Below are 15,439 nucleotides of genomic sequence, written 5' to 3' on the forward strand. Positions count from 1 at the left end.
GTGCTGTTGGCTACGCTTCACCTGTGTGTCAAGAGAAAGGGACGCCACACATCCACTGTGGTTACTGACAGCCAATTAAAAAGCAGCTACACTTTCACATCCCCAACAATGGCCACCTATCATCTTTCAGCAGTCAGAGAATGTAATCTAACCATGACTGACAGGCAGTATTGTGTGGATACACATTCTTGCTATACTTTCCTATATGTTCTCTACTAGAGCATATAGAGTTCACCAGTTAAGAGATTCACCAATTGTCTGGTATTGGTGATTACCTTTTTGTTTGGTGTCAATATTTTTATAGTGAGCAATGTAAAATTGAAAAATGTTTTTCAAAATGTTTTGATGTGATAACACTCTTGATATCTTGTACTTTTATCTTCTTTCTCCCACCATGTGTCTACTAGTCCCCCGTGGTGTCCTGCTGTCTCTGTCCCTGTGCTTCGTCCAAAGGCGTCCAGAAAGGAGCCGAGGGGAAGTCTTCTAAGGAGAAGGACAAGGACAAAGAGGGCAAGAAGAAACAAGTCCCCAAGATCTTCTTTGGCACGCGCACCCACAAACAGATCACTCAGATCGCCCACGAGATGAAGCGTACGCTCTACTCCTCCGCACCCATGACCATCCTGTCCAGTAGGGACCACACCTGTGTCCACCCAGAGGTGATGCCTCACTCCAACCGCAACGAACGCTGCAAAGAACTGCTGGAAGCGAAGAATGTGAGTAGAGTACAGACCTACACACACACAGCACATACAGACTTACACACACACACACACACACACACACAGACCTAATACACACAGGGTTGCAAAGGGAGGGTATATTACTAGAAGCTTTCTAAGTTTACCAGTAAACTACTAGAAATGTGGTATCTTTATGTAATCTATCACAAGACATCTGGTGGCCCTTTTGGGTACTTCCGATTTGTAGAGGTGTCTGTAATTCTCTCTGGCCCTCTGTGTGGCCTTATCACATGTAAAATATATGAAATAATTAAATAAGATGATTTTCAAATACAAAATAGAATGACAAATCTGTAAAACATTTTCCTAAATATAAACCATCAACAGTGAATACCATTGGTGTTTAATATGAGCGTTTCAGCATGACATATCCTTTATATATTTTTTTACACACTTTACTTGGCTATGTATTTGTTTTCAATGTTTCGGCATCAAACTGGTGGCAGTTATGAAAAAAGTTAATAGTTGAAAGAGTTGCAGAGTTTATTGAAAATAATGCCATTGTTGATTAGATGCTTTTTTAATTAATTAGGCTGTTTCTCTTGAACCATATGGTCTATCTGCTAGTAACTCATGGACAATATGGACACAGATATAAAAAATGAATACTATATATGAATACATAAAAAAAAAAAAGTGATTCAAGTATAAATACCACATTTACGATAGATTGCCATAGATTCTCTCTTAATTACCAAAATGACTGAAGATTCCGGTAATTTTGGTAAACTACCGATTGCAACCCTATACACACACTTTTTTTCCCATCAAACCTGGGATTTTAACTGACGACTGTCCAGTTGCTGGCCCGCTTCCCTGACCTCTAGCTCACCTACCGCCCTTCTTTGTAGTAACAAGGTGTCCTCCTTAGTGCCACCAATAGGGTATTGTTTTGTAGAGCCGTGGTCAAGGCCTCTTGGCCTGCTCCACCCTAGGGCTTAAACCAGCTCAGCTCCTAGCTAGGCTACAATAGTGTTGCCCTGTTACCTCTCAATGGAGGTGGTTGACTATTACTGGGCCTGAATTGGATTCTTTTGAACTGAGATTTACCCCAATCCAGCTGTGAAAACCAACACCTCTTCAGACATGGAAACACATACACACACACACCTCCGATCCTGAGTTTGAGTGGTGTTTCTAATCCCAGTGACAGACACTCCTTAAGGGAGTGAATTCGAGCCGCCTCTGAGCTCTAGAAAGAAATGCTTCGTAACCCAACCCCACAGTTAAAGGACAGGCAGACATCCCCCGTCACCGTCGCCCCGGGTGGCAATTACACCCCATAATATCCCCAATCAGTCAGACAGTCTCTCTAGCACGACGACGTGTCAAGAGGCTTCAGACAGGTTTTGTGTCGGATGGGATACTCTTTATAGTCAGTGTTACTGTTGCAGTCCTAACCCCTGTTCTCCTCCAGGTGAGGTGGCTAGTGTAATGAGCACCTATTATGCACACACACACACACACACACAAGAAGGTTAGACTGATCATATAATAAGCCCCTATTGCGCTGTCACCAGAGGTGTCTATCTGTCCTGTCCGCCTCAGTCTACAGTCGACACGGTGACAGTGTCACATCCTGATCTGTTACAGAGAATGGGTGTCCCCGCAACAACCTCAGAGGATAGAATGGCCACAGCTCCATCGCACTCAGACTTCTTCTACCAGCCCTGTTTATCCCTCCACTCTCCAGTCCCCTAGGCCCTGTCTAAAGCCAGTCTCTTGTTACAACTCTATACACCCCAACTTCTGGCTTTGACTGAGCTCAATTGGGTTAAGACTCCCCTGTTGTGCTTTCTCTTTTTGTGGAGTCATAAAGTCAAATCGCACCCCTAAGCTGCCATTGCCCCAATATAAGAATTACTTGAGTGAACGCTAATCCTTTCACCTGCGCTACACACACACACACACACACACACTGAACCGTTGGAAACAAAACCGTTTTAAGTGTCGAAGTTTATCCTTGATGTGTGGCAGAAAGTGAGGACCCACCCACCCCTTTGATAGCTGCCTTTCTTTCCATGCCTTTTGCGGTAACGGTCTATAGTTGTCACGTGTGTGTGTGTGTGTCACCGGGGAGCCGGCTGGTTGTGACATGGTGGTAGCTGAGGTGTGTAAACCATGATGAAGGTCTATTGATTGGTTCTGAGAGCTCCTCAAGGTCACCAGTGTGCTGAAGTGAATTATTTTTGGTGTGTGTATTGTCAAGGATGAAAACAACCCCTCTCTTTTTCCTACGGCACTCAGGGCGTGTCGTGCCGCTTCAAAAACGGTGTGCACAAGATGCAGGACCAGAATACTCTGCAGTGGGTCCATGGTCTCCACCAGGCCTGGGACATAGAGGACCTGGTTCGTCTGGGGGGCCGGCTGAGGGCCTGCTCCTACTACGCTGCCAGGGACCTCATGCAGGACGCCTGTATCGTCTTCTGTCCCTACAACTACCTGCTGGACCCCCTCATCAGGGAGAGCGTGAGTCTGGGGGGGGCAGGATGGAGGGTGGGACGAGGGACGGAGGGAATTGTTGTTGGTGTAAGAGAAGGAGAGAGTGATGATGATGTAGGCCAGAAGAAAGGTGGCTTCACACATTGAAGGATAGATGTGTACTCCTATACTTTTAGCTGAACATATTCCTTGACCACCACCTGGTCAAACCCACTGCATGCTTACTGTTTACTGGGGTAGAGCGGGAGAGAAGGAGTGAGGGGAGGCTGTCTGTCTCTGTATGTAATATTTTCCCCTCTCCCCCTCCTCTTTCCCCTCTCCCCCCTCCTCTTTCCCCTCTCCCCCTCCCCCTCTTTCCCTCCCCCTCCTCTTTCCCTCTCCCCCTCTTCTCTTTCCCCTCTCCCCTCTTCTCTTTCCCCTCTCCCCCCTTCTCTTTCCCCTCTCCCCCCTTCTCTTTCCCTCTCCCCCTCTTCTCTTTCCCCTCTACCCCTCTTCTCTTTCCCCTCTTCTCTTTCCCCTCTCCCCCTCCCCCCCCTTCTCTTTCCCCTCTCCCCCCTTCTCTTTCCCCTCTCCCCCTCTTCTCTTTCCCCTCTCCCCCTCTTCTCTTTCCCCTCTCCCCCTCTTCTCTTTCCCCTCTCCCCCTCTTCTCTTTCCCCTCTCCCCCTCTTCTCTTTCCCCTCTCCCCCTCTTCTCTTTCCCCTTTCCTCCCCTACAGATGCAGATCAACCTGAAGGGTCAGATTGTGGTTCTGGATGAGGCCCACAACATAGAGGACTGTGCCAGGGAGAGTGCCAGCTACACCCTGAACAAACCCCAGCTGCTGTCTGCCAGGGAGGAGCTGGACGGCATGGTAACCCATAACATCAGACGCTCCAACCACGAACCCCTACGAGCCTTCTGCTGCTCCCTGCTCAAGTAAATAGACCCTAACCTCCTGGAGTTAGATAGACCCTACCCCCTCTAGGTAAACCCTAAACCCTCTGGGCCTTCTGCTGCAGCCTGCTCAAGGAAGAGCTCCCTCTCATCACCTCCCCTGCTGAAACTACAGTAGTGTTTCTCTAGCTATCTAGTCCTGGTGCATGTTTTTCTTTCTAGGCCAGCACTAGCACAACTGCTCTAATTATCAACCCATCTTGGTTAAAAATGAATTTAAATGTAATCAATACTTGTAAAGAATGTCTTCACTAGACTTGCCTCAATATCAAATAGTAGTTTTAAGATGGCCGCCTCTCTCGCTCCCTCTCTGTCTGTCTGTTCCTCCTGTTGTGTAGCTGGATGCAGGAGAGCTGCAGTGTTCTGGCTGAGAGGGAGTATGAGATGTCCTGTAAGGTGTGGAACGGCAAGGAGGTTCTGGGAATCTTCCACACCATGGGCATCACCGCTGACACCTTTGCCATGCTGCAGGTCAGATAATGTTGTTGACCACCTAGGTCTCCTCTCACCTGTCTCTCTGTCTCAATCCTTATCTTTTGCTCTCTCTCACTTTCACCCCCTTTTCATTTTTTGTTGCAAGGTTTGTGTGTTTTAGAAGGGAGGCCTACATCTCTTTTATCTCCCCATCTCTCTCCCTCCCTCCACCTCCATCATCTCTCCCTCCCTCCACCTCCATCATCTCTCCCCCTGTATAGAAGCACCTGGCAGCGGTGTTGGAGAAGGAGGAGCGGGTTGGGCTGGTGAACGGGAGAGAGGATACAGTGGAGGTCCCCACCATCAGCTCAGCCAGCTCCTCTGTCATCAAGAGTCTCTTCATGGTGCTGGACTTCCTCTACAGGGACAAGAGCAGGTCTGAAGCAATCTGTGAACCAGTCTTTAACAATCAGTCAATATTTGTATTGTTCTAATTGGGAAATGTGTATTGTAGTCAGGGTGAAAAACAAGATCAACACAACAACATACTACAAATTACATTATACAAACACTTTAGATCACTGACAAACACTTCTGTCCTGGTCATGTTCCCGTGGTCAGGTTTGCAGAGGACTACCGCGTGGCGCTGCAGCAGACCTACACTTGGACCACGGCTCCAGACGTGCCAGATGCACAGGGCTTCTTCGCCAGGCCCAACCGCCGGCGCCACAGTGCCAAGACCAAGACCCTCGTACACACACTCAGCTTCTGGTGCCTCAACCCTGCCGTGGTGAGTAGCAGGGGAGGATGTACTGGATACACCTTTTATATGGGGAAAAAAGTACCTATTACGCAAAAGTAGTGTATTATTATATTACTTTGAGCGCTGCCCGTCCTAAGGGGTGTGGTCTTTGTGTGTGTGTGTGTGTGTGTGTGTGTGTGTGTGTGTGTGTGTGTGCGCATGGCAGGCGTTCTCAGACCTTTCGGACAATGTTCACAGCATCGTGCTGACCTCAGGCACGTTGTCTCCTATGGGATCCTTCTCCTCAGAGCTGGGGGTCAAGTTCTCTATCCAGCTGGAGGCCAGCCACGTCATCAGCAAGTCACAGGTCAGTAGAAACCTCTGCCTTCATTTCAGCGTCACCACTGATGTTATGGGTGGTGATTTTATCATAGTATCCAGAAACAGTCTGATGGTTAACGATGCTCAGAAAGGAACTGGACTATGTAACCAGGTAAAAAAAGCACAAACAAATAAGATTTGACTGTTGTCGTCTTCCTTTTTTGCTAACTGGGGCTTCTCCTTCATGGATTTTGTCCTGACAGCAGGACATCCTTACCCCCCTCAATGTTTAAACAGTCAAATCCTGTATGCTTGTCAGTTGGTATACCCCTGCTCAGTGTGTTCAGTCAGTGTCTGACCTGTCCTTCCTCTAGGTATGGGTGGGCACGCTGGGCTCTGGCCCCCAGGGGAGGAAGCTGTGTGCCACCTTCCAGCACGCTGAGACCTATGCCTTCCAGGATGAGGTGGGAGCCCTACTGCTCAGGGTCTGCCAGGCCGTAGGGAGGGGAGTGCTCTGCTTCCTGCCCTCCTACAAGGTAAGACCAGTCTCTTTGCTAAAGCTAGTTCGGGGGGGGGGAAACGTTTTGAAACATTTCCAATAGATTTTATTTTTTCCGTTGCAAAACGTTTTGCTTCAGTGCCATACTGAACACGACCATTGAGAATCACTGAGCTGATGTGTGCCTAATTTTCACTCACCACTCTTTTTCTTGTTTAAAACGTATTCAGTTCCTACCATTTACCACCAGGAGGGGCTAGAGACCACATTTTGAGGTTGAGTGTTTTTAATTTTTAAATTTTTAAAAAATCTTTATTTATTGTTAGATACTACTGCACTGTTGGAGCTAGGAACACAATCGTTTCACTACACCCCCAATAACATCTGCTAAATATGTCTATGTGACCAATAACATTTTATTTTGATTTGAATGCCAAAGGAAAAGGTTCTAAGGGTCCATATATGGTGAGCAGCTGTAATATAGGCCTATGTAGAGCTAATGGAAATCTCTTAAACAGTAGTAAGCTAACAAATACCTTACATAAAACCCTGTATCCCATTTCAGTTAACCAGACACTTCTAAGGGCCCATTGATAAATACTTTGTCCTCCTTTGTTTGTTATGCCTTCTGCCATGAATAATAGATTTCCATTCAGGCTCTGTGTCTTTGTCACATCACCACCACCAGTCCACTTAGGGACCAGCTGGCTCTCTCATGTCACTGTTGGTGTGTGTTGGTGCTCACACGTGCACATATACGTGAGTGTTACATGTGAAGGTTTGTTTGCATTTTTGCATAGCGCTGCATACCTTTTTGTGTGTCCACTTGTGTGCCTGTTTAGTGCCTTACAATGCACTCATTCTTTATGCTTATATACAATAGGCCTATGGTTTGTATTTGACCCTTTGATGTCAAAGCTCAAGGTTTGTCCTCTAGCTGACTATCCAGTTGAGACTATATCAATGATATCAGAATATGAAAGGAAAGCTAAAAGTCTCCTATTAGGATCCAGTTTTGTCTCTTTCCCCCCTCATTACCCCCCCAGCCATGACGCCAGGCAGGCAGAGACAGCCACAGAACAACTCTGGGTGGATATTGTGTATTATTGATGGCTAGTGTAGGAGCTCTATGCCCTCTGTGCATTAATATTTAATGTACAGACAGACGGCTCTTAAAGATGAAGAGATGAGGGGTTACTTGGGGTATTAATTGGAGAGTCTGAGGCCCTCTGGAGCCAGTGAGTCCTGTGTGTGTGAGACAGAGGATGGGTCATCTCCAGGCACCCCTCTCTTCAGTGTGTCTGGGTGATGCCTATCAGAGAGGCAGCAGTACTGAGAGACAGAGGCCAGTCACACAGTACTAAGATCACTCAAAGGCCGCAGAGGTGTCCTTCGTTCCTCTCAGCTCTGTCTGTCGCCCTCTGACAGATACACACTCCTGGCAGACACACTGTGAATGTGTATACGCACACAGAACATACAGTACAACTCAAGAATACACAGTTAAAGGTACTCTCTCACGCGTGCACGCAAACAGGCGTGCGTGTGTGTCTGGCCATGCACACACACTCATGCAGACATTACACACTCAGACATCTCCCAGAGCCCTCCTGGAGCTGTGGTTTTGTTGCACTTGAGCCTCAACAGCCCCCCAGTTAATGCCCATTAAAACTACAGTACCCCTCTGCCTGCGCCTCTCCGTCTGGCCGCTCCGCTAGAGGAAAGGGACAAAACACACCGTGGAGGGTTGGGAAGAGAGGGTGGAGAGGTGGGTTTATTAAAAAGGGGGTTTTGCAGAGGTGAAAAGATTGCATGGAAATGCAAGATGCTTTTAAAGCAGATTGAGATAAGGGCCATTAGGGGTGATGTCGCCTAGCTGTCTGTGTGAAGACGCATCCTCGCTGGCGCCTGAAGGAGGATGGGGGCTGAGGATGAGGCTGGGGGCATGCTCACACACACGTCATATCTGTCTTTAATGTTCCAGCTGAGATGGGGGGGGGTTTTATGTTAAAAAATAATAATATGGGGGGGTAGATCAGCTTTTATACTGCAGATAGATTGTAGCTTCAATCAATGTAATTGTCTGCATCATTTCCAATCCCCAATACAGTGGGGGAAAAAAGTATTTAGTCAGCCACCAATTGTGCAAGTTCTCCCACTTAAAAAGATGAGAGATCCCTGTAATTTTCATCATAGGTACACGTCAACTATGACAGACAAAATGAGAAGAAAAAATCCAGAAAATCACATTGTAGGATTTTTTATGAATTTATTTGCAAATTATGGTGGAAAATAAGTATTTGGTCAATAACAAAAGTTTCTCAATACTTTGTTATATACCCTTTGTTGGCAATGACACAGGTCAAACGTTTTCTGTAAGTCTTCACAAGGTTTTCACACACTGTTGCTGGTATTTTGGCCCATTCCTCCATGCAGATCTCCTCTAGAGCAGTGATGTTTTGGGGCTGTCGCTGGGCAACACGGACTTTCAACTCCCTCCAAAGATTTTCTATGGGGTTGAGATCTGGAGACTGGCTAGGCCACTCCAGGACCTTGAAATGCTTCTTACGAAGCCACTCCTTCGTTGCCCGGGCGGTGTGTTTGGCATCATTGTCATGCTGAAAGACCCAGCCACGTTTCATCTTCAATGCCCTTGCTGATGGAAGGAGGTTTTCACTCAATCTCAAGATACATGGCCCCATTCATTCTTTCCATTACACGGATCAGTCGTCCTGGTCCCTTTGCAGAAAAACAGCCCCAATGCATGATGTTTCCACCCCCATGCTTCACAGTAGGTATGGTGTTCTTTGGATGCAACTCAGCATTCTTTGTCCTCCAAACACGACGAGTTGAGTTTTTACCAAAAAGTTATATTTTGGTTTCATCTGACCATATGACATTCTCCCAATCCTCTTCTGGATCATCCAAATGCACTCTAGCAAACTTCAGACGGGCCTGGACATGTACTGGCTTAAGCAGGGGGACACGCCTGGCACTGCAGGATTTGAGTCCCTGGCGGCGTAGTGTGTTACTGATGGTAGGCTTTGTTACTTTGGTCCCAGCTCTCTGCAGGTCATTCACTAGGTCCCCCCGTGTGGTTCTGGGATTTTTGCTCACCGTTCTTGTGATCATTTTGACCCCACGGGGTGAGATCTTGCGTGGAGCCCCAGATCGAGGGAGATTATCAGTGGTCTTGTATGTCTTCCATTTCCTAATAATTGCTCCCACAGTTGATTTCGTCAAACCAAGCTGCTTACCTATTGCAGATTCAGTCTTCCCAGCCTGGTGCAGGTCTACAATTTTGTTTCTGGTGTCCTTTGACAGCTCTTTGGTCTTGGCCATAGTGGAGTTTGGAGTGTGACTGTTTGAGGTTGTGGACAGGTGTCTTTTACTGATAACAAGTTCAAACAGGTGCCATTAATACAGGTAACGAGTGGAGGACAGAGGAGCCTCTTAAAGAAGAAGTTACAGGTCTGTGAGAGCCAGAAATCTTGCTTGTTTGTAGGTGACCACATACTTATTTTCCACCATAATTTGCAAATAAATTCATAAAAAATCCTACAATGTGATTTTCTGGATTTTTCTTCCTCATTTTGTCTGTCATAGTTGACGTGTACCTATGATGAAAAATACAGGCCTCTCTCATCTTTTTAAGTGGGAGAACTTGCACAATTGGTGGCTGACTAAATACTTTTTTCCCCCACTGTATACCTTTTTTAAAATATATTTTCCCCTAACCCTACCACCCCTCCCCTATTTGGAGTAGACTAATGGACAACAACACTTAGGCTTCTACTTCCAGCTTATACATACTATATACACTGCTCAAAAAAATTAAGGGAACACTTAAACAATACACTGTAACTCTAAGTCAATCACACTTCTGTGAAATCAAACTGTCCACTTAGGAAGCAACACTGATTGACAATACATTTCACATGCTGTTGTGCAAATGGAATAGACAACAGGTGGAAATTATAGGCAATTAGCAAGACACCCCCAATAAAGAAGTGGTTCTGCAGGTGGTGACCACAGACCACTTCTCAGTTCCTATGCTTCCTGGCTGATGTTTTGGTCACTTTTGAATGCTGGCGGTGCTTTCACTCTAGTGGTAGCATGAGACGGAGTCTACAACCCACACAAGTGGCTCAGGTAGTGCAGCTCATCCAGGATGGCACATCAATGCGAGCTGTGGCAAGAAGGTTTGCTGTGTCTGTCAGCGTAGTGTCCAGAGCATGGAGGCGCTACCAGGAGACAGGCCAATACATCAGGAGACGTGGAGGAGGCCGTAGGAGGGCAACAAACCCAGCAGCAGGACCGCTACCTCCGCCTTTGTGCAAGGAGGAGCACTGCCAGAGCCCTGCAAAATGACCTCCAGCAGGCCACAAATGTGCATGTGTCTGCTCAAACGGTCAGAAACAGACTCCATGAGGGTGGTATGAGGGCCCGACGTCCACAGGTGGGGGTTGTGCTTACAGCCCAACACTGTGCAGGACGTTTGGCATTTGCCAGAGAACACCAAGATTGGCAAATTCGCCACTGGCGCCCTGTGCTCTTCACAGATGAAAGCAGGTTCACACTGAGCACGTGACAGACGTGACAGAGTCTGGAGATGCCGTGGAGAACGTTCTGCTGCCTGCAACATCCTCCAGCATGACCGGTTTGGCGGTGGGTCAGTCATGGTGTGGGGTGGCATTTCTTTGGGGGGGGCCACACAGCCCTCCATGTGCTTGCCAGAGGTAGCCTGACTGCCATTAGGTACTGAGATGAGATCCTCAGACCCCTTGTGAGACCATATGCTGGTGCGGTTGGCCCTGGGTTCCTCCAATGCTAGACCTCATGTGGCTGGAGTGGGTCAGCAGTTCCTGCAAGAGGAAGGCATTGATGCTATGGACTGGCCCGCCCGTTCCCCAGACCTGAATCCAATTGAGCACATCTGGGACATCATGTCTCGCTCCATCCACCAACGCCACGTTGCACCACAGACTGTCCAGGAGTTGGCGGATGCTTTAGTCCAGGTCTGGGAGGAGATCCCTCAGGAGACCATCCGCCACCTCAACAGGAGCATGCCCAGGCGTTGTAGGGAGGCCACACACACTACTGAGCCTCATTTTGACTTGTTTTAAGGACATTACACCAAAGTTGGATCAGCCTGTAGTGTGGTTTTCCACTTTAATTTTGAGGGTGACTCCAAATCCAGACCTCCATGGGTTGATACATTTGATTTCCATTGATAATTTTTGTGTGATTTTGTTGTCAGCACATTCAACTATGTAAAGAAAACAGTATTTAATAAGATTATTTCATTCATTCAGATCTAGGATGTGTTGTTTAAGCGTTCCCTTAATTTTTTTGAGCAGTGTACATTTCACGGACACAATGTATTTTACAATAGTTATCTTTTGTTTGTTTTTAATCCCATCCTTCAAGCACCATCAACCCCTCCCATCTATCTCTGAAGCCCATCCAGTTTGATTTCTATTTTGCCATATAAACTCAGCAAAAAAAGAAACGACACTGTCTTTCAAAGATGATTTGTAAAAATCCAAATAACTTCACAGATCTTCATTGTAAAGTGTTTAAACACTGTTTCCCATGCTTTTTCAATGAACCATAAACAATTAATGAACATGCACCTGTGGAGCGGTCGTTAAGACACTAACAGCTTACAGACGGTAGGCAATTAAGGTCACAGTTATGAAAACTTAGGACACTAAAGAGGCCTTTCTACTGACTCTGGAAAAACACCAAAATAAAGATGCCCAGGGTCCCTGCTCATCTGCGTGAACGTGCCTTAGGCATGCTGCAAGGAGGCATGAGGACTGCAGATGTGGCCATGGCAATAAATGGCAATGTCTGTACTGTGAGACACCTAAGACAGCACTACAGGGAGACAGGACGGACAGCTGATTGTCCTCGCAGTGGCAGACCACATGTAACAATACCTGCACAGGATCGGTACATCCGAACATCACACCTGCGGGACAGGTACAGGATGGCAACAACAACTGCCCGAGTTACATCAGGAACGCACAATCCCTCCATCAGTGCTCAGACTGTCCGCAATAGGCTGAGAGAGGCTGGACTGAGGGCTTGTAGGCCTGTTGTAAGGCAGGTCCTCACCAGACATCACCGGCAACATCGCCTATGGGCACAAACCCACCGCCGCTGGACCAGACAGGACTGGCAAAAAGTGCTCTTCACTGACGAGTCACGGTTTTGTCTCACCGGGGGTGATGGTCGGATTCGCATTTATCGTCGAAGGAATGAGCGTTACACCGAGGCCTGTACTCTGGAGCGGGATCGATTTGGAGGTGGAGGGTCCGTCATGGTCTGGGGCGGTGTGTCACAGCATCATCGGACTGAGCTTGTTGTCATTGCAGGCAATCTCAACGCTGTGCGTTAAAGGGAAGACATCCTCCTCCCTCATGTGGGACCCTTCCTGCAGGCTCATCCTGACATGATCCTCCAGCATGACAATGCCACCAGCCATACTGCTCGTTCTGTGCATGATTTCCTGCAAGACAGGAATGTCGGTGTTCTGCCATGGCCAGCGAAGAGCCCGGATCTCAATCCCATTGAGCACGTCTCACCTGAGGGTGAGGGTGAGGGCTAGGGCCAGGGCCATTCCCCAAGAAATGTCCGGGAACTTGCAGGTGCCTTGGAGAAAGAGTGGGGTAAAATCTCACAGCAAGAACTGGCAAATCTGGTGCAGTCCATGAGGAGGAGAAGCACTGCAGTACTTAATGCAGCTGGTGGCCACACCAGATGCTGACTGTTACTTTTGATTTTGACCCCCTCCTTTGTTCAGGGACACATTATTCAATTTCTGTTAGTCACATGTCTGTGGAACTTGTTCAGGTTATGTCTCAGTTGTTGAATCTTGTTAATGTTCATACAAATATTTACACATGTTTTTGCTGAGTTTATTTTTAACTGTGCTGTTTCACAAAAGTTCTGAACCTATATACATTTTACGGACACAGTATATTTTACATTAGTTATCTTGTTGTTTTTAGTACCACCCTTCAGCTCCACTCAACCCCTCCCATCTATCTCTCAACACCATCCATTTTCTATTTGCCATATATTTTTCAACTGTGATGTTTCACAGAAGTTCTGAACCTTTCTATTCTCATAGTTTCTTCAGATATTATATTATTGATCGATTGACTATGACTCTTCAAATCACCCAGTAGTGCTATCTGCAGAATTAGCTCCAGGTAAATTAGATGTTTTATATGGCCTTTTACAGTGGAAACTTGAGGTGCGCTGCTGTTGTAGGCTAAATGTTTCACTAAGCTACAGCCTTGAGGAGGCAAAGCTTTAAAGAGGAATTCCACTCAAACTATATTTTGGTATTTGTTTCATTAGTCCACTGTTGATACAGGCCCAAAATATTTTGCATGTCATTAGTCACGTTTTCAAGATATTGGACTTTCAAGAAGCAAAGTGTCACCGGCCACATCATCATGATGATGCGTTTTGCAGTGGAGTTCCCCTTTAAGACCCCTGTCTGTGCTCACTAACAGCTAACCCTTCTGGAGTGATTTACACTAAAAAGATACCAAGAAGATCTTCAATGCTTAACTTTGACAGCCCAAGCTTCACTCTCGAGGTGTGGACACCAGGGGAGGGGTTGGGGTGGCAGTCGAAGGTGGCGCGGAAGCCACTTGGTTGGCACCCCCCTTGGCGTGATGGTCGCTGTCATATTTAAACGGCTGAATAATTGAAGGCTGCAACACGTCTCCCGTTAATGTTTCATTAATGCTACCGTCGCTCAAGACCACCTCCATTATTTAACGGGCGCTAGGAGAACAGTTTGCTTAAAAAATGAACAGTGACGTGTCGCAACACTGACACCAGGGATGGGGAAGGACATAAAGAGCGGGTGAGGAGGAGGAGAGGAAAGAGGTGAAATATGGAGATTGTGGGGGCATGGAGGGAGGGAGGGAGGGAGGGAGGGGAGATTGAGGGAGGGAGGGGAGATTATGGAGGGAGGGAGGGAAGACGTGCGAAAGAGAGAGGAAGTGTACAGTTCAGTGCCTAAGAGTGGCACTTGTCCCTCCAGACCAAACAAAGCAGAGATCCGGCCCACTCTACCATGTTGTTTGTGGCCAGAAGCTGAGCGATGCGCACACACACCATACCCAGAAATCACCATTAATTATTCACTGTTAGTTGTGCAGGTTTGTTACTCTGAGACTGGCTAAATACTGTAGTGCTCCTCATTCAATGTTGTTGCCTGGACAGACAGCTTCTCAGGGCTGCTGTGGAAACTTATGGCGTGCCTTGAATGAGGGGCCATGCTAGCACTGGCCTGCTGGAGATGCAGTGGTTGTGGACTACACATTGCCACTAGGGGCAGGGGTTTGTTTCCTCATCTATTTCCTTCATATTTGTCTAAATGAAGTACAATACCGGTAAATTCAAAAGGAGCCATTTTACTTTAAAGTGTGTGCGTGTGGTGGTTTGACCTCTGTGGGGGTGTGCTGGGTCGTTCCTGTCGTGTTTGTGCACCTGGGCGCCAGCCGAGTGTGCAGATTGACATTTACTATAGCGCTTCAGCAGACCGCCGCAGACCGGTGTGAGCCCTGTGGATACACCACCTCCCCGTCAGATAATGTTCTTGAATTAGTCATGAAGGCCAAGTTACACACACACACACACACACACCATGGCACACAATGGCATGCTTCTAGTCATACTCTCTGTACTACGTGTAGACTCTGCCACATAAACTCTACACAGGTCCTCACTTTGGTGTTCATAGGTTGCTTGTGTATAGTTCTTGCAACATTACGTTAGCTGTCATAAGTTTGGTCAGATCAGTTGGAGGTCAAGGTGAGCTGTCTGGCAGAGGAGACGAGCCTTGATGAATAGCTAGGTGATTGTAATTTGTCTGCCTGCCTTTCCATAGAGTAGTGTAGCACAGTCTCCTCTCCTAGACTTAGCCAGCCCTCCTTGTCTCCTTGTCTCCCTGCCAGGCCCCCAGTGTCTGGTCTGGAGCGTGAAGTCACGAGCTCTGCTGGTCGGCTACTATGTAGCAACCTAGCGGTGCCAAAAGCCCTTCAAATTCAAATACCTTTGCTTTCATGCACCATCGGTTGCATAGGAATACGTGGATGACGTCAGCTCTATCACTAGCTACTGGCTTTAATGTCAATGCTCCCTGCCTATTCTCTGCCCTGCCTCGCCTCATCGCCTTTGAACCCGGCTCTACTCAGTCAAGATTAAGGAAAATGTGCTCGTAATTAAATGGCCGCATCAGTCGGGGCAACGAGACACAGAGGGTTTGTCCCAAATGGCACCCTGTTCCCTATCAAGTACACTACTTTTATGGCC

At 47.3% G+C, this 15,439-nt stretch overlaps 1 protein-coding gene across 2 annotated transcripts in view; it reads left to right on the plus strand.

Moving 5' to 3' along the window:
- brip1 (BRCA1 interacting helicase 1) overlaps positions 1–15,439 on the plus strand; it is a 108,964-nt gene that overhangs the window by 6,044 nt on the left and 87,481 nt on the right. For both annotated transcript variants that reach the window (XM_045213786.1, XM_041876649.2), the window contains exons 7-14: positions 408–716; positions 2,991–3,212; positions 3,901–4,100; positions 4,457–4,589; positions 4,814–4,968; positions 5,154–5,322; positions 5,501–5,641; positions 5,970–6,131. In XM_045213786.1, the coding sequence (XP_045069721.1) occupies positions 408–716; positions 2,991–3,212; positions 3,901–4,100; positions 4,457–4,589; positions 4,814–4,968; positions 5,154–5,322; positions 5,501–5,641; positions 5,970–6,131 (1,491 nt within the window). The remainder of the gene's footprint in view (positions 1–407; positions 717–2,990; positions 3,213–3,900; positions 4,101–4,456; positions 4,590–4,813; positions 4,969–5,153; positions 5,323–5,500; positions 5,642–5,969; positions 6,132–15,439) is intronic.

This window comes from Coregonus clupeaformis, chromosome 5, assembly GCF_020615455.1.
Source record: "Coregonus clupeaformis isolate EN_2021a chromosome 5, ASM2061545v1, whole genome shotgun sequence".
In the NCBI taxonomy this organism is placed as follows: Eukaryota; Metazoa; Chordata; class Actinopteri; order Salmoniformes; family Salmonidae; genus Coregonus; species Coregonus clupeaformis.